Source organism: Neoarius graeffei, chromosome 1 (assembly GCF_027579695.1).
Source record: "Neoarius graeffei isolate fNeoGra1 chromosome 1, fNeoGra1.pri, whole genome shotgun sequence".
Classification (NCBI taxonomy): domain Eukaryota; kingdom Metazoa; phylum Chordata; class Actinopteri; order Siluriformes; family Ariidae; genus Neoarius; species Neoarius graeffei.
The window spans coordinates 113,243,334-113,270,882 of NC_083569.1; the positions used below are offsets into that span (position 1 = coordinate 113,243,334).

At 43.2% G+C, this 27,549-nt stretch overlaps 2 protein-coding genes across 2 annotated transcripts in view; both read left to right on the forward strand.

Annotated features, from left to right (window-relative positions):
- The window catches only part of LOC132885941 (uncharacterized), a 450,234-nt gene extending 428,357 nt beyond the window's left edge, over nt 1-21,877 (forward strand). The window contains exon 31 of the mRNA XM_060920476.1: nt 21,800-21,877. Coding sequence (XP_060776459.1) covers nt 21,800-21,835 — 36 coding nt within the window. The 3' untranslated portion in view covers nt 21,836-21,877. The remainder of the gene's footprint in view (nt 1-21,799) is intronic.
- A 7-nt stretch (nt 21,878-21,884) lies between these two features.
- The window catches only part of LOC132885950 (cell adhesion molecule DSCAM-like), a 172,694-nt gene continuing 167,029 nt past the window's right edge, over nt 21,885-27,549 (forward strand). Inside the window, exons 1-3 of the mRNA XM_060920484.1 lie at nt 21,885-21,915; nt 24,813-24,848; nt 27,268-27,546. Coding sequence (XP_060776467.1) covers nt 21,885-21,915; nt 24,813-24,848; nt 27,268-27,546 — 346 coding nt within the window. The remainder of the gene's footprint in view (nt 21,916-24,812; nt 24,849-27,267; nt 27,547-27,549) is intronic.

Below are 27,549 nucleotides of genomic sequence, written 5' to 3' on the forward strand. Positions count from 1 at the left end.
AATTAGATTAGATTCAACTGTCACAGGTACAAGGCAACGAAAGACACAATACACAAACACTGCACGTCCAACCTGAGACACAGCAGACTGGACAGCATCATCACTCATAGAACACGGTTCTTCAACAGCTTCTTCCCTGCCACAGTCAGACTGATGGCAAAACAAAATTATTGAATAAGCGTAAGAATAACCATTACCTCACTTCACTTGTCATATGCAATATGTGATATATCACTGTCTGTGAAACAGGATTATGTGTCATATTCCCCTTGATAAATGTGCAATATTTTTAACTGTGCAATATCCCCATATAACTTTCATTCCCCTCCCAAAATGTGCAATATTTCCATTTAACTTTCCCCTCTTTTAATAATCCAGGAACAGCACTCAGGACTAACCTTTTATTTTATTAATATGTTATTTAACATTTGCCCTCTCCAATACTTGTATTTAAAATTTTGTGCATAACCTTTTTTTTTCTCCCCCCACGTATTGTATAGTGTTTCGAAAGTTTATATTTTTACTATAGTGTTTTATTTTCTAATCTGCTGACTGAGAGAGCCCAGCACAAAAATTCCAATGTGTCTGAACTGTTGGTTTATGCACAAATGGCAAACAAAAAAACCTTGACGACCTTGAAATGCAGATTGCATCTAACCAGAAGTGCATAGCAGTAAATAACAAGTGTAATATACAAATATAAATGTACAGGAATTACAGGGTATGGAATGGAATAATGATATGATATTTATAGTATGTGCAATGTGAATGAACTATAGTGCAATGGTATGATATAGATATTTGCAGTATATACAAAACAGTGTATGAATAAACAGTAGTGCAAATGGTGATGGTGCAGTGAAGTCAGTTCAAGTCAATTCAGTTTGTTCTGGGGGTTGTTGAAAGTGTGTGTGTGTGGGTGGGGGGGGGGTTCAGCAGTGAGACAGCTGAAGGAAAATAAACTGTTCCTGAACCTGGTGGTTTTGGTCAGAAGGCTCCTGTAGCACCTTCCAGAGGGCAGGAGAGTGAACAGTTTGTGTGCTGGGTGGCAGGAGTCTTTGTTGATGTTTATGGCTCTCCTGAAACATTGCTTCCTGTAGATGTCCTCAATAGCAGGAAGTGAGGCTCCCACGACACACTGGGCAATTTTCACCACCCTCTGCAGTGCCTTCCGGTCCGAGACAGAGTAGTTCCCATATCAGACTGTAATACAGTTGGTTAGGATGCTCTCGATGGTACAGTGGTAGAAGTTCACCAGGATGTCTGAAAAGAGGTGTTTTTTCTTCAGAGTCCTCAAGAAAAAGAGACGCTGGTGAGCCTTCTTGACCAGGTTGGAGCAGTTGGTTGTCCAGGAGAGGTCCTACAAAATGTGGATCCCCAGGAATTTGAAGCTGGTCACACGCTCCACTGCTGCACCGTTGATGTGGATGGGTGTGTGTGTGTGTGTGTGTGTCAGCATTCCTCCTGAAGTCCATGATGAGCTTCTTGGTCTTACTGGTGTTGAGCAGCAGGTTGTTCTCGCTGCACCACGCAGCCAGGCAGTCCACCTCCTCCCTGTAGGCTGACTCATCATTGTCCTTGATGAGGCCTATCACTGTGGTGTCATCCGCAAACTTGATGATAGTGTTAGTGTAATGTACAGGTCTGCAGTCATGAGTAAAAAGGGAGGAGAGGAACGGGCTCATCACACAGCCTTGTGATACACCAGTGTTTAGGATGAGGAGTAGTGATGGTCTAAATCAGGGGTCTCAAACTCATTTTGGTTCAGGGGCCACATACAGCCCATCTGATCTCAAGTAGGCCGGACCAGTAAAATAATTGCAAAATAACCTTTGTCAACTCCAAATCTTTAGCATTGTTTTTTCAGTAGGCTATGCTTTATGCTTCAGCCTACATTTGTAGCCTACATAATCACTGATCACAAGGGATCTAGATTATTACACATTTATTCACAGAGAGGTCAATGGATTTGAAATAAAATGCATTTCACTCTCAAACAACTGGTTTATTTTTATTCAGTTGAGTGAATACATTTTTACATCTGACAACCTGAACCAACTGCCCACACTAAACTCAAGTGGGAGCTATAAAGAAAGTAGCCTAAACATCCTGCCTAAAAATGTAAATGTGCAAATTTATGAAAAATAAAATTAAATTAACAAACATAAAAGGTATAGCAGTGCATAAGCAATATGATTAGGCTACATCAGATCAAACTATTTTGTAGGCTAGGCCTACTGAAGCTGAGAATGATATACTGCACAATATTCATTGTCTTTTAAAGTGAAATCAGAGTAATCTTATTTTCAAAGAACTGCATTCTTCAGACTGCAAACATTTGTGAACATTACAAGAATTAGGCCCAGGCCTTATTGCTGATTAACCTCCCTCCCCGCTTTCTCTCACCAAGTCTATTGGCTGCTGCTGGCTCCTGACACTTGGCATCTTTTAGCCTTCACGAGGGCATCAATATCAGGTTTCAAATCCTGAGTAGCAGCACATTTCACAATGTCATTCAAGTGTGCGTTTGATAACCTTGAGCGGTGCTTTGTTTTATTGAGGTTCATAACAGAGAACGCCTGTTCACAAAGATAGGTAGTCCCAAACATGGATAAAACCTTTGCAGCCAGGGATGTTAATTTGGGGTACCCTGGCAAGAGATATTGATAAAACGTGTCTAAGCCCACCGACGCAAATTTCTGCTTCATATCGGAATCACATTGCAAGTCAATTATCTCAAGTTGGATGTCAGCAGGCATATCAAAAGCATTGACTGTAAATGGCGAGCGAAAAAAGGCAAATTTGTCCTCAAGTTCACTGAAAACCTGAAATCTCCACTCGAACTCCTGCAGCAATTCTGTTATCTTGTCTTTGTATTGATCCAAATCAGCATTATGTTTGGTCGCACGCATAGCTGTGAGCAATGGGAAATGAGAGGTGTCACCGTTAGATAGCTGTGTCTCCCAGAGTGACAGTTTCAACTTGAATGCGCATACGTTATTGTAAAACCGAGTGGCAACTTTTCTGCGGCCTTGCGTTAGTCTATCGTTAAGATTTTGTTAAGATTATTCAGGTGCTGTGTAATATCCACCATAAAGGCCAGATCCCGCACCCATTCCGGGCATTTAAATTCCTCTATTGGTCTGCCCTTTTTCTCCATGAACTGTCCAATTTCCTCTCGTAGTTCAAAGAAACGCTTGAGTACGGCACCTCGGCTTAACCACCGTACTTCAGTGTGGTGCCAGCCGGAATGGAATCATCACTGAGAAAACAGTCAAACTGACGGTGATCAGACCTCGCGCTCTGATGAAATTTACAAGCCTGCACTTTCTCTCTGAATTTTGTTGCAGTGCCTGCCTTTCTCCCGACCACTGATGAGGCGCCATCTGTAGCCAAACTGACAGCACGGGACCAGTCCACTCCAACCTTGTCCAGCGCTCTAACGAGAGAGCTGAATATGTCATTCGCTGTTGTAGTGTCCTTCATAGGCACCAACTCAAGGAACTCCTCAGTGACGGTCAAAGTCTCATCAACACCACGAATAAATATGCACAGTTGTGCAACATCTGTGACATCGGTGCTCTGATCAATTGCAACCAAAAATGCAATAAAGTACTTGATTTTGTCATTCATTTGGCTGCCCAAGTCTCATGAGAGATCTTCAACCCTATCTGCAATAGTGTTCCTCGATAGACTAATGCTGGCAAAGGCAGATTGCTTTTCAGGGCACACAACTTCTGCAGCCTTCAGCATGCATTTTTTCACGAGTTCACCATCAGAAAATGGCTTGGATGCTTGCACCAACTCATTTGCAATAAGGAAGCTAGCTTTCACTGCTCCATCACTGACCTCACGGCTGCGAGTAAATACAGACTGCTGTTTCTTCAGACCAGCTAACAATTTGTTTATCTTCTCTTTTCTTAACTGTCCAGACAAATTGTGATTTTTTTCTTTATGAGGAGTCTCATAGTGGTGCCGAATATTATATTCTTTGAGCACTGCAACCTGTTGATTACAAGCACACTGGTTTTGTATTCACCTCTGTGAATAAATAATACTCATTCCATTTTTCCTGGAAAACTCTGCACTCTAAGTCAACTTTTCTTCTTTTTGACAAAGACATTTTGGTAATGGGGGTATCACTCTGTTAGGGTTTTGCTGGGATTCGAACCTGGTTCGTTGGTGTGATGATCCAGCAAACCCCCACTAGGCCACCAGGGGAATGACTCAAATGCAGAGGCGTGAGGCGGAAGTAGGAAAAGTAACAAAAGGTTTATTTATACTATGTACACTATATACAATCCAAGGCAAAACAAAAAAAAAACAAAAACAAAGAGTATAATTCAAAAAGAAAAAGGCAAAAATGTAAAAGCTCAGAAGATCCACAAAACACAGTACAAAGGAAACTGGAGATAAACATAACAGCACAAAGACTCCGTGACAAGAGGACTGAACTCAGGGGTATAAATACACAAACTAATTAAGGACACAGGTGAAGATAATTAGGACTAACAGGCAATTAACAAAAAAAAACACAAAACACAGGAACAGTGGTGGCCTCTAGAGGCCAAAATAAATATGACACGAAAAGGAAATAACAGTGGCCTCTAGAGGCCAAAACAGTCCAAGTCCTAACAGGACCCCCCCCTCTAGGAGCGTCTCCTGACGTTCCCAGGGTGATCCGGATTGGCCGAATGGAAGTCCCGACACAGTTCTTTATCCAGGACATCCCGAGCAGGAACCCAGCAGCGCTCCTCAGGACCATAGCCCTCCCAGTCCACCAGATATTGCAACCCGCCGCGGACCCGGCGGGAGTCAAGCAGGCGATGCACAGTGAACACAGTCTGCCCCTGGAAGATGCGGGGGGTGGGGGGTTCCTAGGGGCAGGGGCATACGTAGACGTCAGTACAGGCCGCAACAGGGAAACATGGAAAGTGGGGTTGATCCTCAGAGTCCGGGGCAACTGGAGCCGGTAGGAGACAGGGTTCACCCTGCGCACCACCTTGAAGGGGCCAATGTAGCGAGGAGCAAGCTTGCGGTTCTCCACCCGCAGCGGAAGGTCCTTAGTGGACAGCCAAACCCGCTGCCCAGGGCGGAAAGTGTGTGCAGGTCTTCTATGGCGGTTGGCCTGAGTCTGGTTGGTTCTGGAGGTCTGTATGAGGGTCTTCCTGACCTTGCTCCAGGTCTTGCGACACCGTCTCACATATTGGTTGACCGAGGGCACCCCCGCGTCCTCCTCCTGGTCCGGGAACAGAGGTGGCTGGAACCCGAATTGGCACTGGAATGGCGACAGCTTGGTGGCCGATGACTGCAGGGTGTTGTGGGCGTACTCTGCCCATGGCAGCCAGGTGCTCCACGATGTCGGGTTATCCATAGCCAGGCCTCGCAGGGTGGTTTCTAGGTCCTGGTTGAGCCTCTCCGTCTGACCATTGGACTGTGGGTGAAACCCAGAGGAGAGGCTGGCAGTGGCTCCGATGACCTTGCAGAACCCGTGCCACACTCGGGAGGAGAACTGGGGCCCTCGGTCTGAGACGATGTCCTGTGGAAGACCAAAGACTCGGAAGACATGATTAAATATAAGTTTCGCTGTTTCAAGAGCAGAGGGGAGTTTGCACAGAGGTATGAAGCGGCAGGCCTTGGAGAATCTGTCAACAATGACCAAAATGACCATGTTACCTTGTGACTCAGGGAGACCCGTGATGAAGTCGACTGCCACGTGGGACCAGGGACGCCGGGGAATGGTCAGAGGATGCAGGAGACCCTGGGGACGCTGTCGTGGGTTCTTGGTTCTGGTGCAAACCTCACAGGACAGGACAAATGACCTTACTTCCTGCTCCATGTTAGGCCACCAGAAGCGTCTTTTCAGGAAGTCCAGGGTCCTCCGAGCTCCCGGGTGGGCGGTGAGAGGGGAAGAGTGACCCCACTGGAGAACCTTGGCCCGGGCTTGATGTGGGACGTACAAGAGGCCCGGTGGCCCCGTCCCAGGACCGAGGTCCTGGCGTTGGGCTCGTCGAACAGCCTCCTCAATACCCCAGCGGACAGGGGCCACAATCCGGGACACAGGGATAATAGGCCCGACTTCATTCTCCCTGTTAGTGGCAGAGAACAGCCTGGACAGTGCGTCAGGTTTGGTGTTCTTGGAGCCGGGGCGGTACGAGAGGGTGAAGTCAAACCGACTGAAAAACAGGGCCCACCTAGCCTGTCGAGGGTTCAGTCTCTTGGCTTGCTGGAGGTACTCCAGGTTCTTGTGGTCAGTCCAAACCAGGAATGGATGTTGCGCTCCCTCCAGCCAGTGCCTCCACTCCTCAAGGGCCAGTTTGACCGCTAGCAGTTCTCGATCCCCCACATCGTACCGGGACTCCGCAGGACTCAGGCGGTGGGAGAAGTAAGCGCAGGGGTGCAGCTTTCCTTCTGAATGTTGAGAGAGCACCGCGCCGACACCACTGTCCGAGGCGTCCACCTCCACGATGAATGGTTGGGAGGTGTCCGGGAGGACCAGAATGGGTGCCGTGCAGAAGCGGTCCTTGAGGTCTCTGAACGCCTTTTCCGCCTGAGGAGACCAGACATAAGATCCACCTGTCCCTTTGGTGAGGTCTGACATGGGTGCTGCCACAGAACTGAAGTTCCTGATGAACTTGCGGTAGAAGTTAGCGAATCCTAAGAACCGCTGAACCTCCTTAACGGACTTGGGAGTAGGCCAATCCCGGACGGCCAGGGTCTTGGCAGGGTCCATTTGGAGTTGGCCTGTCCGTACAATAAATCCCAGAAAGGAGACCTCGGGAACATGAAATTCGCATTTCTGGGCCTTGGCGAACAGATTGTTCTGTAGCAGCCTCTGGAGAACCTGGCGGACATGGTGGCGGTGCTCCTGCATGGTCTTGGAGAAGATAAGGATGTCGTCGAGGTAGACAAAAACGTACAGGTTAATCATGTCCCTTAAGACGTCGTTGATTAGGGCCTGAAAAACAGCTGGTGCGTTGGTGAGTCCGAAGGGCATCACCTGGTATTCGTAGTGCCCAGACGGGGTGTTAAAGGCAGTCTTCCACTCGTCTCCCTGTCGGATACGGATGAGGTGGTATGCGTTCCGTAGGTCCAACTTGGTGAAGACGGTGGCGCCTTGGAGCAGGTCGAAAGCAGTGGACATCAGCGGGAGGGGATATCGGTTGCGCACAGTGATCTTGTTCAGGCCCCTGTAGTCAATACATGGTCGGAGCCCCCCATCCTTCTTGCCGACAAAGAAGAAGCCGGCACCAGCAGGGGAGGTGGAGGGTCGAATGAACCCAGAGACCAGGGCGTCTTTGAGGTATTCCTCCATGGCCTTGCGTTCTGGCTGAGAGAGGGAAAACAGTCTGCCACGAGGAGGGGTAGTCCCAGGGAGCAAGTCGATGGCACAGTCGTAGGCCCGGTGCGGAGGAAGCACGGCGGCCCTGCTCTTGCTGAATACCTCCTTGAGATCCCAGTACTCTGTGGGAACTTGAGATAACTCGGTGAGATCAGGGGGCTCGGCAGGAGACACAGGAGAGCTAGAGAGCAGACAAGAGGCATGGCATGCAGGGCCCCATTCCACAACCTGGCTTGTTACCCAGTCTATGCGAGGGTTGTGGCGAGTAAGCCAAGGAAGGCCTAGAATAACTGGGAACTCAGGTGAAGGAATCAGGTGCAGGGATATTTCTTCCTTGTGACCTTGAGACTGGAGGAAGACTGGAGAAGTAACTTGGGTGACTCTTCCATCACCTAACGCTTGGCCATCGAGGGCAGACACAGACAGAGGGACTTCAAGAGGTGCAGTAGGTATATTGATGCTTTGGGCGAAGTGAATATCCATAAAGTTCCCAGCCGCCCCTGAGTCTATCAAAGCTTGACAAGAGTGGACAGACTCACCCCAGGAGATGGAGACCGGGATGTAGATTCCTTGACCAGGGAGTCCGGGAGAGAGGGTAGGCCCCGTCACAACCCTCCCTCGGCTGGACGGGGCGGTCCTTTTCCCAAGAGTTCGGGACATGATGCTCGGAAGTGACCAGGCTTGCCACAGTAGATGCAGCACTTGTCCCTCCTTCTGCGCTCCCTCTCAGATGCGGAGAGGCGAGTACGACCCACTTGCATGGGTTCTGGACAGTCACTGAAGGAGGTAGATGGTCTCCAGGTAGAGGTAGGGAGGCTGGGGGGGCTCAAGGCTTGGTGGCGTTCTCTCATCCTGTTGTCCAGACGAATAGCATGTGAGATGAGGGTTTCGAGGTCACTTGGGCATCCAATAGAGGCCAGACCGTCCTTGATGGGGTCAGACAGACCATGGTGGAAGGCTGACACCAGGGCAGTCTCGTTCCATCCACTTACTGCTGCGAGTGTTCGGAACGAGATGGCGTAATCTGCGACGCTTCCTCCTTGCCGGATGGACATGAGCTTTCGGGCTGCGTCGGTACTGATGTCTGCCTGATCGAAGACCCGAAGCATCTCTTCAGAAAACAGCTGGAAATCAAAGCACTCAGGTCCCTGTCTTTGCCAGATAGCAGTAGCCCAGGCTCGCGCCTTACCAGCTAATAAGGTGATCACAAAGGCAATCTTGCGGCGATCCGTAGTGTAGGTGGTAGGCTGAAGCTCAAAGGTGAGTTGACACTGGGTAAGGAACTCTCGGCACTCACTGTGCTTGCCGTCATACCTCTGTGGTGCAGGAAGGCTGGGTTCACGAGGTGAAGAAGGCAGCATGGCAGGAGGCACTGGAGCAGGAGTGGGAGCTGGATCAGGAGCAGGAACTGGATCAGGAGATGCAGGCAGAGATGTCAGCTGTGCCAGGGTTTTCCCAATTTGCTGAAGCAGTTCCTCGTGGCGAGCAAGGGCCTCACGTTGGCTGGTGAGCGTACGTCCATGAGCGTCCATGGTTGCTCCGAAGCATGTCAAAGCTGCCATAATTCCCTGAAGGTTGGCCGGGTAGACAGTTGAAGCAGCCTCTGCTGAGTCGGTCATGACGGAGTCTTTCTGTTAGGGTTTTGCTGGGATTCGAACCTGGTTCGTTGGTGTGATGATCCAGCAAACCCCCACTAGGCCACCAGGGGAATGACTCAAATGCAGAGGCGTGAGGCGGAAGTAGGAAAAGTAACAAAAGGTTTATTTATACTATGTACACTATATACAATCCAAGGCAAAACAAAAAAAAAACAAAAACAAAGAGTATAATTCAAAAAGAAAAAGGCAAAAATGTAAAAGCTCAGAAGATCCACAAAACACAGTACAAAGGAAACTGGAGATAAACATAACAGCACAAAGACTCCGTGACAAGAGGACTGAACTCAGGGGTATAAATACACAAACTAATTAAGGACACAGGTGAAGATAATTAGGACTAACAGGCAATTAACAAAAAAAAACACAAAACACAGGAACAGTGGTGGCCTCTAGAGGCCAAAATAAATATGACACGAAAAGGAAATAACAGCGGCCTCTAGAGGCCAAAACAGTCCAAGTCCTAACACACTCTTGATAATTTTGATAGCAACTTAATAGTGGTGAGGCAAGACTGCCATGCATGGACTCGGACAGCATATCTGGGCACGTTGCTAAAATGTGCTGTTTATTTCCTGATCTCTTATGTCAGTGCTGCTTTTTTTGGCTTCCCCTAGCGGCAGAATTGAGCATTTCGGTTATTTCTTTAAAAATCCATAAGTCATCACAGGGGGCGGCACGGTGGTGTAGTGGTTAGCGCTGTCACCTCACAGCAAGAAGGTCCGGGTTCAAGCCCCGTGGCCGGCGAGGGCCTTTCTGTGCGGAGTTTGCATGTTCTCCCCGTGTCCACGTTGGTTTCCTCTGGGTGCTCCGGTTTCCCCCACAGTCCAAAGACATGCAGGTTAGGTTAACTGGTGACTCTAAATTGACCGTAGGTGTGAATGTGAGTGTGAATGGTTGTCTGTGTCTATGTGTCAGCCCTGTGATGACCTGGCGACTTGTCCAGGGTGTACCCCGCCTTTCGCCCATAGTCAGCTGGGATAGGCTCCAGCTTGCCTGCGACCCTGTAGGACAGGATAAAGCAGCTAGAGATAATGAGATGAGAGGAGATGAAGTCGTCACAGGAATGGGCTAGAGATTTACTTTTTTTTTTTGACATCCTTAGAAATTCTCTCTCTACAAGTCTGGGGCTGGATTAAACCATCTGGCGGGCCGGATCCAGCCCATGGGCTGTATGTTTGACACTCCTGGTCTAAATGAACATGTTGGGGCCTGTTGGTAAGAAAATCCAACAGCCAGTTGCAGTTGGGAGCACTGATGCCCAGATCTGTGAGTTTGGTGATGAGCTTAGAGGGGATGACAGGGTTAAATGCTGAACTGAAGTCTATGAACAGCATTCTGGCATATGTGTTGCCATTGTCCAGGTGCGAGAGGACAGAGTGCAGTGCTATGGAGACTGCATCTTCTGTGCTCCTGTTCTTGCGATCAGCAAACTGGTGGGGGTCCAGGGTGGGGGGAAGACAGGATTTGAGATGTGCTAGGACCAGCTGCTCTAAACACTTTGTAATGATGGGGGTGAGTGCTATTGGACAGTAGTCATTGAGACATGCTGGAGTGGAGTGTTTTGGTACTGGCACGATGGAGGTGGTCTTGAAGCAGGTTGGAACAACAGCATGGGCCAAAGACATGTTGAATAAGTCTGTCAGGACCCCTGCCAGCTCCCCAGCACATGCCCGGGGATGCCATCAGTGCCTGCTGCTTTGTGTGGATTGATCCTGCTTGGCACTGCTTTGACCTCAGTGGGGGAGAGTGTTCGGGGTTGATGGTCTATAGTCAGCCTTGCCCTGGATGCAGACTCCTGGTTGTCCTTCTCAAACCGAGCATAGAAATTGTTGAGCTTGTTGAGAAAGGAGATATCAGAGGATGGGAGGGAAGGGTTGTTGGACTTGTCACTGGTGACCTAAATGCCTTGTCACATACGTCGGGGGTTGGAGTTGGAGAAATGCTCCTCAACCTTCTGTTTGTAGCAGTGCTTGGCCTTCTGTACTGGACTATATGCCATGCTCCAGGTCAGCTCTGGCTGTACATCTCCTGATCTGAAGGCAGTGGGCTTTCAGCAGTAGACGGACATCTCTGTTCATCCAGGGTTTCTAATTTGGGTACAAGGTGATCAATTTCTGGGTGGTGACTCTGTCTATGGTGGTGGAGATGTAGTCCAGTACAGAGGAAGCATAGCTCTCAATGTCTGTATGGGAGTGACCAGTTGCTTGAATGGCAAACATATTCCAGTCTGTGTGTTTGAACTGGTCCTGCGGCACAGAGTCTGTCCCCTGTGGCCACACTTTTATTGTCTTCACTATGGGTTTCACATGTTGGATAAGTGGTGAGTACTTAGGGGTGAGAAACAGAAAAAGGTGATCTGACTGTCCTATATGGGGGAGAGGTGGAACTTTTGTAAGCTCCAGCTATGTTGGAGTAAACATGGTCCAGTGTCTTATTTCCTCTTGTGTGGCAGGTAACATGTTGATGCAGTCTGGGAAGTATTGTCTTCAAGTTGGAGTGATTAAAGTCTCATCTCATTATCTCTAGTCGCTTTATCCTGTTCTACAGGGTTGCAGGCAAGCTGGAGCCTATCCCAGCTGACTACGGGCGAAAGGCGGGGTACACCCTGGACAAGTCGCCAGGTCATCACAGGGCTGACACATAGACACAGACAACCATTCACACTCACACCTATGGTCAATTTAGAGTAACCAGTTAACCTAACCTGCATGTCTTTGGACTGTGGGGGAAACCGGAGCACCTGGAGGAAACCCACGGGGACAACATGCAAACTCCGCACAGAAAGGCCCTCGCCGGCCACGGGGCTCGAACCCGGACCTTCTTGCTGTGAGGCGACAGCGCTAACCACTACACCACCATGCCGCCGGAGTGATTAAAGTCACCTGCAAAAATAAAGGCAGCCTCTGATTGCATTCCCTGCTGTTTGCAAATAGCTGCATGCAATTCTCCCATTGCAAGCTTAGCGTTTGGTGGTGTATATACAGCAGTAACTATAACTGATGTGAGTTCTCTTGGGAGATAAAAAGGTATACTAGTGCATCTCAAAAAATTAGAATACCATGAAAAATTACCTTTTTTTCATAATTTAATTCAAAAAGGTAAACTTTCATGTATTCTATATTCATTACATGTAAAGTGAAATATTTAAAGCATTTTTTGTTTTAATTTTGATGATTATGGCTTATAGCTCATGAAAATCAGAAATCCAGTATCTTAAATTATGAGAATATTCCCTAAGATCAATCAAAAAAAGGATTTACAATACAGAAATGTCCAACTTCTGAAAAGCATATTCATTTATACACTCAATACTTGGTTGGGGCTCCTTTACCATGAATTACTGTATCAATGTGGTGTGGCATGGAGGTGATCAATCTGTGGCACTGCTGAGGTGTTATTGAAGCCCAGGTTCCTTTGATAGTGGCCTTCAGCGTATCTGTATTTTTGGGTCAGGTGTTTCTCATCTTCCTCTTGACAATACCCCATAGATTCTCTATGGGGTTCAGGTCAGGCAAATTGGCTGGCCATGGTCAGCAAACCATTTGGTAGAAGTTTTGGCACTGTGGGTAGGTGCTAAGTCCTGCTGGAAAAGGAAATTAGCATCTCCAAAAAGCTCGTCAGCAGATGGAAGCATGAAGTGCTCCAAAATCTCCTGGTAGATGGCTGTGTTGACTTTGGACTTGATAAAATACAGTGGACCAACACCAGCAGATGGCATGGCACCCCAAATCATCACAGACTGGAAACTTCACACTGGGCTTCAAACACCTTGGATTCTGTGCCTCTCCACTCTTCCTCCAGACTCTAGAACCGTGATTTCCAAATTAAATGCAAAATGTACTTTCATCTGAAAAGAGGACTTTGGATCACTGAGCAACAGTCCATTTCTTTCTCTCCTTAGCCCAGATAAGACACTTCTGACATTGTCTCTGGCTCAGGAGTAGCTTGATATTAGGAATGCAAAAGTTGTATCCCCTTTCTTGAAGATGTCTGTTCGTGATGGGTCTTGATACACTGACACCAGCCTCAGTCCACTCCTTGTGAAGCTCTCCCAAGTTCTTGAATCAACTTTTCTTGACAATCCTCTCAAGACTGCGGCCATCCCTGTTGCTTGTGCACCTTTTCCAGCCACCCTTTTCAGCAATGACCTTTTGTGGCTTACCCTCCTTGTGGAGGGCATCAGTGATCATCTTCTGGACAACAGTCAAGTCAGCAGTCTTCCCCATGATTGTGGTTGTGTGTACTGAACTAGACCGAGAGATACACTGTGTTCATACTGTTTTAGTCAAACTCGAAATGAAATATTCTAATATTTTGAGATGGGTTTTTTTATGTTTTTGTACTGTATGCCATACTGATTAAAATTAAAATAGAAAAATGCTTGAAACATTTTAGTTTGTGTAACGAGCCTATAATATATAACATTTTCATTTTCTTAAATAACTGATGAAAAATATTGAACTTTTTCACAATATTCTAATTTTTTGAGATGCACTAGTACATTTAATCATGAGAAACTCCACGTTAGGTGAGCAGTGTCTCTCGGCGACAGAGTTTGTACATCAAGCTCTATCTGGGCTCGACATTAACAGTTGTCCGCTTGTCCAGGACAAGTGATCCTTTATGTCGGACAAGTTCATCGTCTCAGTTACTTGTCCGCTCGGACAAGTGCCAAAATACGCCGATATTTGGGTTTATCAGTTTATTCACATGATTTCCGAAGCATCTCACTCGACATATTTTGATGAATCACCGGATGTTTCTCTTCAGAAAGAGCGATGTGCGAATGCGCGATGTGTGAATGCGCAATATTCCACTTGCGAAACCGGCCAATACTGCTTCGTGTATTTGAGCTGAAAAGTAAACGGTCATTTACCAGACCCTCCAGGATTTTGTGATGTTGCGATTTGCAACTTCAACGCAAATTCAACCAATCCCCGTGAATTCAGCGCGGTGTTGCAATTATATCCAATCACCGCAACTTTCCCGCAAATTTGACCAGTCGTTGGCATCATCTTGAGGTGACGTTGACAAACTACCTTCCGCCTTACTTCAATGTTTCCGTTCAAGAGAAGCAGCATGTGCGAGTCAGTGTTTATGTAGGCTTAAATTCTGTTACTGAAAGTGTGTTATGTTTACAGTGAAGGACTGTGTGTGTACTTTACATTATTTTTTACTTAATACAAGAAATTAATGGATGTCAACATTTTTGCCAAAATGGTATTTTATTTTCCATTGTTTAGGCAGCTTCAGCATCATGCTGTGAGATTCTGTTCAAATTGTTTTTTTCTTCTTCTATGAAGCCTGAGCCATTTATTTTATTAGTTTATAATTATTGTTTAATTTAGTCTTCAGGAGAGACTGCCTGCACACAGTACTAGTATTAATAGTTTTTTTTTTCTTACATGAAAGCTGCGGCATTTATATTATATTTTAAGGTAACTTCATGTTGTGCTGTGAGGTTCTATGCACTTTAACTTTTGAACTAACAGGTGCATTTGGATAAGTAAAGCCTATTTTTCTGCATTTTTGTTGTCCTGGTCATCTTTTATATTGGTAAAGTTGTTTATAGGACCATTTCTCAGTGTCTTTGTTTTTTAATCAATAGTTTTCCAGTAATAACTTAATATTTAACATAGTCAATTTTAATCACAAAAAGAGAAAATCGCAACAATTTCTCGCAACTTTCACTTCCTCCCGCAATGTAATCGCAACAAAAACCTAAAAAACACTGCAACTTTCATCGCAACCATTAAATACCATACAGGAGCCACAGTGAATAATTAGACAACAACAATTAATCAGTGGAGGATATATATTCAAAGTTAATAATTTAAAAATGAAAATATACTGTATAATTTTAATTTTCTGGTTTTCAATTTCTCATAAATAAGTTGATTGATGGAGTCCAATTTTTTTCTGCAGTGAATAGATTGTGTTAAAGTAATTCTGGTGAAATTAGTTTATTACAAATAGTTTTTGCGTTTTTTTTTCTCAAATTTTTCTTCGGACAAGTCAACTTCACATTCAGACAAGTAAATTTCCTTTCAACCTGCCCGACAGGACAAGTGGTTTCAAAAGTTAATATAGAGCCCTGTCTATTTATATAAATGCACAAACTTCCACCTCTGGTTTTGCCAGAGCCATCTACAATCCAAATGAATGGACACGCCATCCTGTTATCTCTCTCAACTAACTCATCGGGCTTTTCTGTGTTTATAGGCTCTGAAAGAGATTCTCTCACAACATGAGCAAAATGTCCGCTGTTCAATTAATACTGTATCTTCAGGTACTATTAACACATCATACCCATCTTCCATCAAATATGTGATTTTCCGATGTGAAAATCAGCACTCTCCATTCACAAGACAAAGCAATTCTATAGAGATGCGAGAGCATTCTGTGTCAGAAGCTTTCAAAAAATAAAGGAAAAATTCCCAGTGAGAGATCAAATCTTGACGAATCTGTCAGTGGTCAATCCTAAGAACCAGGATGATGTGAAACCAGAGCAGATTTTGATTTTGGCAGAAAGATTTCCAAATGCAATGAAGGCAAATACCAGAGAACAGCTCCATTTAGAAGTCCTGGATTATGTGTCATCTAACCTGGAAGCACTGGTGCCAAATTATAAGAATTTACCAGTTGATAAGTTCTGGGGGAAGCTGTCCAAAGTCACACCTGTGAGTTCAGGGAGCTCTGTCAGCTGATGAAGCTGCTATTGGTGCTGCCAAATTCTAACTGTGATGGAAAAAGGGCATTCAACATGGTGCGTCACATCAAGACAGAATTTAGGGGTCAGAAGTCTCATCAAACACTTGTGAATCTAATGTCTTGCAAGATTAACAAGTTTATTGACACAGAGTGCTACGAGGTGGAGGTGTCTGGAAAATTGCTCAAATCTGCAAAGCGAGCAGCCTCTGAATACAATGAAAGCTTGCAAAAGGAACAGGCATAGAACAGAGGAAAGGAAAGTGCCCTTTAGGTCTCGGCCTACGTGTACAATTGCATTCATGAAATTCATTCATTGTTCTGTTATATTCATCTGTGTTTTTGTATCTAATTAAAGGAATATTCTGTGGTGAAATATCTATCCTGGTTATCCTTCCTTATTTATGGAAGGCAGGGTGTCCAGATTCAATCACTAAGGAGCTTAATATATGGCACATTATAGTTATCATAGTTTATGGGTTGGGGCAGCTAAGTCCCCAAGTCAGGGTGTCAGCTATGAATCTGAGCGAATTGAGACTATCTCAATGATTGTTCATCTCCAAAAGGCCACCCTGAAATCCACCAGAATGCAGGAAATCACATCAACCAAATTCAAAATTTTCTGGGCAGGAGGGCCCTGAAATGAATTTTTTCAGATTAGGATGTCTGTAAAGTGTTCTGTGAGTTTATGTATTACCTCCCTCTGGAGTAATTATAGAACAGGTTAAAGCGGCTAGAGATAATGAAATGAGATCACAAGTGAGCGGTCTTAAACGTTTATGCTTAAACAGACACTCTTACTTTATTTCCACTTTTTCTTTCAGCTGAACTGTTTTGATATATTTTCTTCTCTATTTATAAACCAACACAGAAGACCAAGAATAATGCACACATGAATTGGGCTTCTGAGAAACTACGTACAGAAATAAATATCTTTCACACTTGGATAGCCTGGCATGTTGGTGTAGTGGTTAGCACTATCGCCTCACAGCAAGAAGGTTCTGGGTTGGAGCCCAGTGGCCAATGGCTGATGGGGGCCTTTCTGTGTGGAGTTTGCATGTTCTCCCTGTGCCCGTGTGGGTTTCCTCCGGGTGCTCCGGTTTCCCCCACAGTCCAAAAACATCCAGGTTTTGAATAATAGGTGGCTCTAAATTGACTGTAGGTGCGAAGGTGAGTGAATTTTTGTTTGTCTCAATGCAATAGCAGCCCTGCAATGATTTGGCGACTTGATTTGATTTTATTCGATCATAATGTAAAATGAAGTACAAAATACATTAAAATCAGGATTACACAAGAAAGCGCAAGCACTTATTTCCATTGTGGTCCCATTAAAACACGTAAAACAGCAATAGCAACGTTATGATTTGACTTAATATTGACTCACTGTACTATGTAAATGGTGAAAATAATTAATGAAAATAAAAATAATCTGACTGACAGCAGACAATACACAAAAAATAAAGTAATATGAATGATAAAAAAAGTATAAAGTAATATGAATAATGATAATAACAAACGTTTTTATAGATAGAAATATGATAAGATCAACTAAACAACAGTGAAAAAAGGGGAAAAGCTATACAGATAACAGAACAGTAATAAGAATTTTGACTAAAAAAAAAATTAGTAAAATAAAAAAAGTGTTATTTTCTTGCTGTCTAAGACCATTAAAAAGGTGATTCTTCACTAACAGTTTAAAACTGGACTTGTTCTGAATACTTTTAATATAGTTGGGGAGTTGATTCCAAATTTTGATTGCTGAGTAATAAAATGATGTTTTTCCAAATGATTTTACATGTGGAACGTGCAGAGCATTGTTACTGGATCTGGTATTGATATTGTAAACCTGGTTAATATTGATAAAATTATCATTGAGATAGTCTGGTGCCTGATGATGGATGATGCTATGGACCATATTTAACTTTAGTTGATGGACTCTTAGCTCAACTGGCAGCATACAGACCTGTTCAAATTCCTGTGCCCCAATATGGGTTCTGGCTGGTGCATTCAAAAGATACCGAATGATTTTGTTCTGGGTACACTGCAGCCTGTTCTTGTGCTTCTGAGTGAGGCCAGTGTACCAAGATGCGCTGGCATAATCAAAATGGCTCTGGATGAGAGCAGACACTAGGAGCTTTTTAGTTTCAAGGTTAATATTTTTGGCTTGCCTATACAGAAACTTGAGCTTAGCATTTGACCGGCCAATAATATTCTTTACAGTCCTGTCTCCAGATAAGGATTGGTCCAGGTCAACTCCTAGGTACTTGACATGGGCAGAGCATGTCAATGTTTTTCCAGCACATTGCACCTCTATTGAGTTGCACTGGTGCAACTTCTGTTTTGAGCCAAAAAGTATTGACTCAGTTTTTCCCAAATGTAGGGACAGCTTGTTGTCTACCAGCCATTCTCTAACTGATTCCAGCTCTGTAGACAGGGATTCTTGAATGTCAATACATGATTTGCCCGAGACAATCAGGGCAGAGTCGTCTGTGTACAGAAGCAATTTGCAGGTGACTGATGATGGAATGTCATTAACATATATCAAAAACAAAAGAGGGCCTAGTATGGACCCTTGGGGAACACCACAAGTAATGTCTGCAAACGAAGACAGTGTTCCACCCACTTCCACCATCTGTTTGCGATCATGAAGATACGACTGGAACCAGTTAAGGGCTGGACGCTGTAATCCAATGGCTTCTAACTTATCTATCATTATTCTGTGATCTACCATGTCAAATGCCTTCTGAAGATCAAGAAGGACCATGCCTATGTAATGGCCTTTGTCTTGCTCCTGTTTAATATAGTCAGTCAGGTGAACAAGACAAGTATTAGTGGAATAGGTAGATCTGAAGTCAGACTGAAATTGATAAAGGAGCTTATTAGCTCGGAGGTACGCGTCTAGCTGATTGTAGACAACCCTCTCTAGTAATTTAGATATTGTGCTCAGGATTGAAACAGGTCTGTAGTTACTAGCTTCGAGCTTGTTACCTTTCTTATAAAGAGGAGTAACCCTGGCAGATTTGAGGTCTGCTGGTATATCTCCTGTTGATAAAGACAAATTTAGAATATGAGTCAGGGGGGCAACAATGACCGTAGCACCATCTTTGAGAAACCTAGGAGACAACTGGTCGAGACCCGTTGCCTTACCGACTTCAAGTTTTGACAACAGATTGAGGACCGTTTCTTCAGTGACACATTGGAAAGAGAAACCGTTTTCAGGCACACCTAGTGAATTATAATAAGAATTTACATGTGGTTTGCCATATTTTCCACTACATTCTGGAAAACAATCTACCAGTTTTGAGGCGACAGTAGTAAAGAAATTATTAAAACAATTTGACACCTTTAATTTGTCAAAGCATATGTCACCATCAATATCTAAACCAACATTACATGTATTGTTTGATGTTTTCGATGATGTTCCTAAACTTTTGAGTACATTCCATAGCTTTTTTGGTTGATTATTAAGTTCTGATACTTTATTACCTATATACTCAGATTTAGTCTCTTTTTTCTGTAAGTTACCAGGTTTCGAAATTTTATATATTCTTTGTACACTTCTTGTCTTTCTTGAGATTTACATTTCTTGAATTTGCGAAAAGTATAATCTCTCTCATTTATTAAATCCAGAATTTCTCCAGTCATCCATGGCTCACTTCTATATTTGATTCGAATGTATTTCAAAGGAGCAAGGCTATCAACAACACTCAAGAAATTAGTTTTGAATCGGTGCCAGGATTCATGTACACATTCACATGACAACACATTTTGCCAGTCAACCTCTTGGAGTTCCCCCCCCCCCCCCCCCCCCCCCCCATCTGTCCCTCTGAGTTACATGTTGATCCTGGGATTGAGATGCTGGCCTCTTCTGCCCCTCGGACCTGCTTGATCCATCCTGGTGCCCTGTGTCTGGTCGGAGTTTTATCGCCCCACTCCTGTGAAGGACGGCCCCATGAGGACAGTTGAGGGTTATACCTGTTAAAACTGTTAATATTATAGTCAGGCTGTCTGTTGTTGCCCAAATGAGGATGGGTTCCCTTTTGAGTCTGGTTCCTCTCGAGGTTTCTTCCTCATGTCGTCTGAGGGAGTTTTTCCTTGCCACCGTCGCCACAGGCTTGCTCATTGGGGATAGATTAGGGATAAAATTAGCTCATCTTTTAAGTCGTTCAAATTCTGTAAAGCTGCTTTGCGACAATGTTTATTGTTAAAAGCGCTGTACAAATAAACTTGACTTGACTTGACTTGGAGTTTGGTTATAAAACTCTCCTTACTGTATCTTTTGAGTGATCTAGTTTTTATACCACGATGTTCATTAACAGGCAGTTTTACTGATTTACGTACACAGTAGGTCAATAAGTGATCACTGACACAAAAATCTAAAACACCATGTCTACTATATTTGCTAGGATCGGACACAAGCATAAGGTCAAGAACTGTCGCCGTTGTACTAGTTATCCTTGTAGGCTCGGAGATCAGTTGGGTCAAATCTAACATCCGAATAAAATGACTGAAAGACTCGTGCAGTTGCGAGCCACTGGTATCGAACACTTTGTAATCTGTGTTAAAATCACCCATTATGACACACTCAGAGTCGTTAAAGTTAGAACATTCTAAACATTGTTGTTCCAGAACACTGTAAAAATCTAATTGCTTGGGAGGACGATAACACACACCCAGTAAGACTGGTTTACATTTTGGTAGGAACAAATCAACCCATACAGATTCAAGACCACAACCAATGTCCTTTCTAGGATTAAAAGCAAAGTCATTGCGAATATAAAGGCATACACCACCTCCTTCGCGGTTGCGATCCTGTCGAACGATGACAAAACCTGGCACTTCTACCTCTGAGTCACTCACTGAAGAGTCGAGCCATGTTTCGGTGATGCCTATCGCAGCGATCTTGGTATTGCCAGCAAGTGTGCGTATTTCCTCAATCTTTGGAAGCAGACTCCGTACATTAAGATGAACAAAGATAACTCCCTTGGATCGTAGATGCTGGTAGGTTAGATTGACACCAAGTGATGAGTCCGGATCATCAAGTGGTGATCTGCATTTCCCACCTGATATAAAATTAGAGCTGTCATCAAAGAATGAACGGGAAAATGGGGGGAGTACACACCTGTCACAAAGCCATTCCTGGTCCGTTTCCCCAAGCCGGCGGTAGACAGAGAGTGGCATATCGATACACTTTCTATGTGTCCAGGTATCACAAGAGTCACAGCAAATTGCCACTTGATTGTCACGTACATTCCTTTCACATATCCCACATGGGTACACAGCATTTGCTGGGCCTGGATGAATTTCAACATCGCCAGGCAACAACAGCAATAAAACAAAACAGTACCAGCAAGAATCGACACTTCGCGTCAATATGGTTTGTTTACGTTTTCTTCTGTCATGGCGGAAGTCAATATTGCCACCAAAGATTAGCGTCCCTAGCAGCGATTTCTTCAGCCACGATATCACATCATCACGGTCACAATCACTCATCAATCGTATCCTTCTGTGATCTATGAAGCTTCTATCACCTTCAGAGCAAATCCTTTTCTTACTGAGTGAAGAAAGACTGTACAAACTCGTAAATATGACGAGGACCATTAAAGTCAAACGAAAAGCCGCCATTGCTGCACCGCCCGTTTGTTTATAATAAACCAGGGTGTCCAGGGTGTACCCCACCTCTCACCCATAGTCAGCTGGGATAGGCTCCAGCTTGCCCGTGACCCTACACAGGATAAGCGGCTACAGATAATGGATGGATGGGTTGACTTAGATGGCCACATAATTTTGAAACTAACATTCATAAATATCCCAGCAATACTTTGAAAATTAAACACTAAACTGAAAGGAGCTTGAAGTTGAATGAAAGATGAGTGACCTTGAAATTGTAGCTTGTCACGCTTTAAGCTTCTCTTGATTTAATGCGGTGAAGTCTCTACTGTGTGCTCTTTTGCATGTGAGAGTTTGAGAAAACCAAGAAGTATTGAAGATTTTTCTGGAAAGAGGAAGGAAGAGCAGATACAGTGCCTGTACACACTAAAAGAGAAGTTAAAGATCTGGGTACATTTATCCTCTCTTTCTTTTCTCGTAGTGTAATCTGACCACGAGAAACCACAGGAAGTGCTGAGACTTGAACACACACCACACCTCATTCAGTCAGTCATTAGAGTTACAGGATGGAGCTCAGTCCACTCCCGGTGATGCTCTGTGAGTAAATGTTCTCTTTGTGTCTTCATTAGAGTGAGTGGTGAGGTATAAAGTTCTCCATCTGCAGTCTGAATGTCCTGAGTGATGAGTTTGTGCCATTAGGACATGGGTTTATGCCCCAGTGCTGAGATTATCACACTTTTAATCATAATATTTGATGAGTAGCATGCTATAGATGCACAATGGTGTAACATAGGGAAAAAAGTTAAAAATTTAGGTTTTGATTTAATGTACTGAAATAACTATTAGGCACAATTTTACAACATCTATATAAAAGTTGGTTGTTTTTACCCATTTTACCCTTGAAATCAGCATTTTAATGATTACCCATAATGCAAGGGTGTGTGTAAAATGTGTGTGTGTGGCCTTGGCTATGTACATGCGTGTAGAGGGGTGGGTGTAGGATGTGTGTGTGTGTTTGAAAAGGATATCTTGTGCTAATTCAGCAATCATGGAGTTCCTTAATTCCATTAATATGTGTGTGTGTGTGTGTGTGTGTGTGTGTGTGTGTGTGTGTGTAAATGAAACCTTCAATCATAAGCAAAATTATATTTCATATCAACGGATGTTTCAGCAATTTCAGAATTTATGCACGTCAAAGCGCGAAATGTTTTTACGACAATTCTACTATGTTTAGTCTTAGCAAAGAAGTGTTTGTCTTCTCCACTGGAGGAAGGTCAGGTTACACAGGGATAGTTTAAAATCACTGTTATAATAAAGGATCTTAAAAAGCTCTAAAATATTAAATCAAAGTCTTAACAATCCTAAAATCACGTGTAGCTATAAAACTAACTTAAATCATGGCTTTAAATATAACAGTACTGAAATAACTATTAGGCACAATTTTTACAATATCAATATGAGTTAGTTGTTTTTACCCATTTTAACCTTGAAATCAGCATTTTAATGATTACCCATAATGCATTGTTTCTCGCGCTAAAACAAGCAAAAACGTCATAAGACAGTGGAAATACTACCTTTACTACCTTCACATGGCGTCTTTCTCGATCGCATGTGCCTAGAAGCGTACCTTCTAGAACATTCCTGGGTGGTCACGGACTGTCACGTAGCCTAGTTCGATTGTGAAACTCACTAGGATGGAGTATTTTCGCAAGTTTAGTGGCAAACTTTTGCGCCACAATTTCTCTATTCTCGAAATTTGTAACCTGAAACCCTACAAGAAATGTTTCATAATGTTTGGGATTTTGAAAAATGCTTCTAGCAAGTTTATTTCGCTGTATTTTTCCGTGAAACTTGCCATAAATCATCCTTAAAAGGAACAGTCCACCGTACTTCCATAATGAAATATGCTCTTATCTGAATTGAGACGAGCTGCTCCGTACCTCTCCGAGCTTTGCGCGACCTCCCAGTCAGTCAGACGCAGTCAGACGCGCTGTCACTCCTGTTAGCAATGTAGCTAGGCTCAGTATGGCCAATGGTATTTTTTGGGGCTGTAGTTAGATGCGACCAAACTCTTCCGCGTTTTTCCTGTTTACATAGGTTTATATGACCAGTGATATGAAACAAGTTCAGTTACACAAATTGAAACGTAGCGATTTTCTATGCTATGGAAAGTCCGCACTATAATGACAGGCGTACTAACACCTTCTGCGCGCTTTGACAGCGCATTGATACGGAGCTCAGATATCAATGCGCTGCCGAAGCGCGCAGAAGGTGTTAGTAAGCCTGTCATTATAGTGCGGACTTTCCATAGCATAGAAAATCGCTACGTTTCAATTTGTGTAACTGAACTTGTTTCATATCACTGGTCATATAAACCTATGTAAACAGGAAAAACGCGGAAGAGTTTGGTCGCATCTAACTACAGCCCCAAAAAATACCATTGGCCATACTGAGCCTAGATACATTGCTAACAGGAGTGACAGCGCGTCTGACTGCGTCTGACTGACTGGGAGGTCGCGCAAAGCTCGGAGAGGTACGGAGCAGCTCGTCTCAATTCAGATAAGAGCATATTTCATTATGGAAGTACGGTGGACTGTTCCTTTAAGTGATGAGCATGACATTGTTATTTTGGTATGGGTCATGGAGTTAGTTGGAAGCAGGAGAAATGAGAGTTTCTCAACTACAGCAGCACTTCTCACCATAGATGGCTGGCGTGTTTCACAGCATTTGGGATTTACTAAATCGACTAAATCTCTAGATCTACTGAAGCTATGAGGATATAAATAACTAGGATTCTAATTTACTGGGTGAGAAGTATTATATATATATTTTTTGAAAGGTTTATTCGCGCTACAAGTCCATGAAAGTTGGAATTGTTCGTGAAGGGGTTAGTTAGATTTTGGTAGCATGACGCACACAACAAGCAAAAGATTTTCTTCCGAATTTCCTTGCTTCATCAAAATAAATTTTTGATACATTAAAAGACTGTGTTTATAATATTTAAGCAATTTTTTATTATAGAGAATATTTGATCAAAACTTTCAAAACAGCATTCAAAGTGATTTTTCACGGGTGTAAATGTTACGTGTGACGTCCATAATCACGTTAAATTTTAAGAACTAAAATTCTGTTAAAAATTCTAGATTTGTGCTATCATTCTGGGGTTTTGCTGAATAATACTTTAGGGAGTTCTCTTACAATGCTGAAAAATCAATGAGTTTTGGTGAAATTCTAGAAAAGTTATTTACATTTTAACGCGCTTGATAGCAATTGTGCTCACACAGTGTGCTACTCATAATTTGCTTTAAATAAAGCAATTTTCATGAAATAAAGGCATTAATGAGCAGAATAGTGACTTTTGTATTTCTTACAGCTGGTAGTTTTGATTTTCTGAATAAGATTGAATCTTTTGTGTCTACAGTGTGCTGTTTCCATGAACATACTGAATAATTTTCAGATTTACGTCATGTTTTCTGTTTCTGTTCCCTTTTTAGTGCTGGTTTCACTGATACCAGTGGCCCATATTCAAGGTGATTTATACTGTATGCACTTCATCCTTTATACTGTGTAAATTTCTTCTTTCTAATGGGGTTATAAAGGTTGTGTAGAATTTGTTACTAGCTTATTATTAATCATTCACAAGCATTATGTTCATTTCAGATGGTAATAACAATGACCAACAAAACTTCTGACTTGAATACTGTACATAGTTTTATATGAGTTTCACTGTGGTTCTTTAATTCGACATAAAAATCCCTTTACTTTAGAGATGCATCAATACTGGTACTAAAAATGCTCCAGTATGAACAGACAAAGCCAGGTGATCCCATGTGACATGAGCTTAGTGTATGTTGTTGCACTAATGAACAGACGACACAAAACAACAATGTGGACAAATTATGATCCCAGCAAAACCAGTGACTGTATATATGGGTTGTCATAGTAACAGGGATTCAAAAGTAAAGCCAAACTTGTCTCTGAGGCCTTCTAGTGGCTGGCTGCAGTACAGTTGTAATCCCGTCCATTTTTATGTTACTCAATGGGAAAAGTGTCGAACTTCCATTTTAAGTTACATCTCACCCCAATTATTTTCAGCAACAGTGCTGTCATTTTTATAAATGGACCCTGATAGCGACCTCAATCTTGTCTCGTGAATAATGAATTTTATTGGTGATAAAACAAGGTGTGGTTGATGAGCTGATTGACAGTTTTGGACATGACAGTCGAGCCTCATGAACACACATTCACTTTCCAACACACACCTGAATCTCTTTACAGTTCTGCAGCAAAGTCATGTCCTGTTCTGCTGTAAACTCTTTTAACAGACCCTCAGCAGGAAATTCTCTGCAGTTTTTCAGTATGTTGCTCATTCTGATGTCTAAGCGAGCTTATTTTACTGACATTATAACTAGCAAACATGAGTGAATGAAGTGATGGGATAAACCAAGGCAGATAACACACTCACAGTAGCTTGGGAAGGTCAAAAGGTCTGATTTGTGTACCAGCCATCAGGATTTTCTAGATTAATAAATACTTTTGAATATAAGGTCTGAATTTTAGATTTGAGACTCAGCTCATGACAATAATCACGACAGCAGAGGAAAGTTCCCTTAGAGACAGAGTACATCAGTGTGTTTAGGGATTTTTATGCCCAGTGACATTAAACATTTTACAGTATGACTTGGAAACTTGGACAGATTTTTGGCTCTTATATCTCGTGTATGTTGTTTTTAAATGTTCTGGATGTACATAGGATACACAGTGAGTGTGCTGTTGCTGCTGCTTCTGAAGGTACAAAGTATAAACCAGATCCCTCTGCTTCACATCAGGCCAAATCACACCACACCAGAGGAGATTATTTTTTCTTCCTATAACAGCACTTCTCACTTGACTGGTATACAAGGAATATTTCTGTGGTTTTTACTCAGATATGTTACACATGAACATGTTACTGATGGAATAAAATTTTTAAATGTTACAGTCAGTCTGAATTCTAAATCTGGATATTTTTAAAGAATTGGGTAGTTTAAGGGCATATCCTGGACCAGTTTCATTTTTTTTATATATATATGAAAGTATGTCCCTTGACACTCATCCAGAAGGGTAATTTTGCAGACGACCATCTGTCTACAGCAGAAAAAATTAAAATAAAACACGTCTGGAAAAATCCCAAGGGAGTCTCGAGCCTGATTCGTGACGTTACCTACGGAAGCGCCAGCAGGCTGCGCAAGCTTGCATGGTTTAAGCGCACAGCCTGTGTAGACCATTTCTCTCTCGTTGTCCGGTCTTTTGGAAAACGATGAGTACTAATCCCATCATGATTGGTGTTGCTACACCCTCCTACGATACATCTGTTAACCATTTTAATAATTACGTGATAACGTTGAAGAAATTTGCAGAAAATCACCAGGTCGTTTTCTCATAAACAAACCAGCGCTGACGTAGGATTCAGAGGGAGGCATCCCGCATGCAACGTCATGAAAATCAGTGTTTCCCGGGAAATCCAAATGCCAAGTTTTTTTAAGAGGCGGACCAATTCGCCTCAAATGGCTTGATTTCAACTGAATTTTTCTGGTATTGCACAAGGTAAAAAAATTGCACAAAATGCAAAATGACAGATATTTGACCAAAGTTGAATATAAAATTGGAGAATTACATTGATCCTGCTCCTGAATTTACCCATGATATGCACTTTAAAGCTTGCAGGTGCAGAAAATTCATAATGTCCATTTGCCACCCAAAAAATGTCAACATTTGGTTCAATGCTAACAAGGTAACATTTTCGTATCTGTATCAAGAGATGCCAAAACTATTTACTCATACTCAGTCTGTAAAAATAGTTTATGTCTAATTAAATTATTCAGTGTTATTTAAAATGACTCTTTCCACCTCTGTATACTTGGGAATTACTTTACGTACATTTTTAACTTATCATCATTATTATTACAGGGAGAGTTAAAGCTGTGGTGTCCATTCAGCCTGATACACATGTGTTCAATGGAGAGCATGTTACTCTCATATGTGACACACAGGGAGGACAAGACACTCAGCAGCCATACAGCTGGTATAAGAATAATTCCAGATTATCACAGGGAGAACATGTAGCCTTCGGAGTCCAGACAAACCAGGAGTTGTTTCTCTTGTCTGTTGGTGCCTCTGACGGTGGTTCCTACACCTGCAGTGGACAGGATTCAGAGATCAGTGATGCTGTTACACTGACTGTATCAGGTC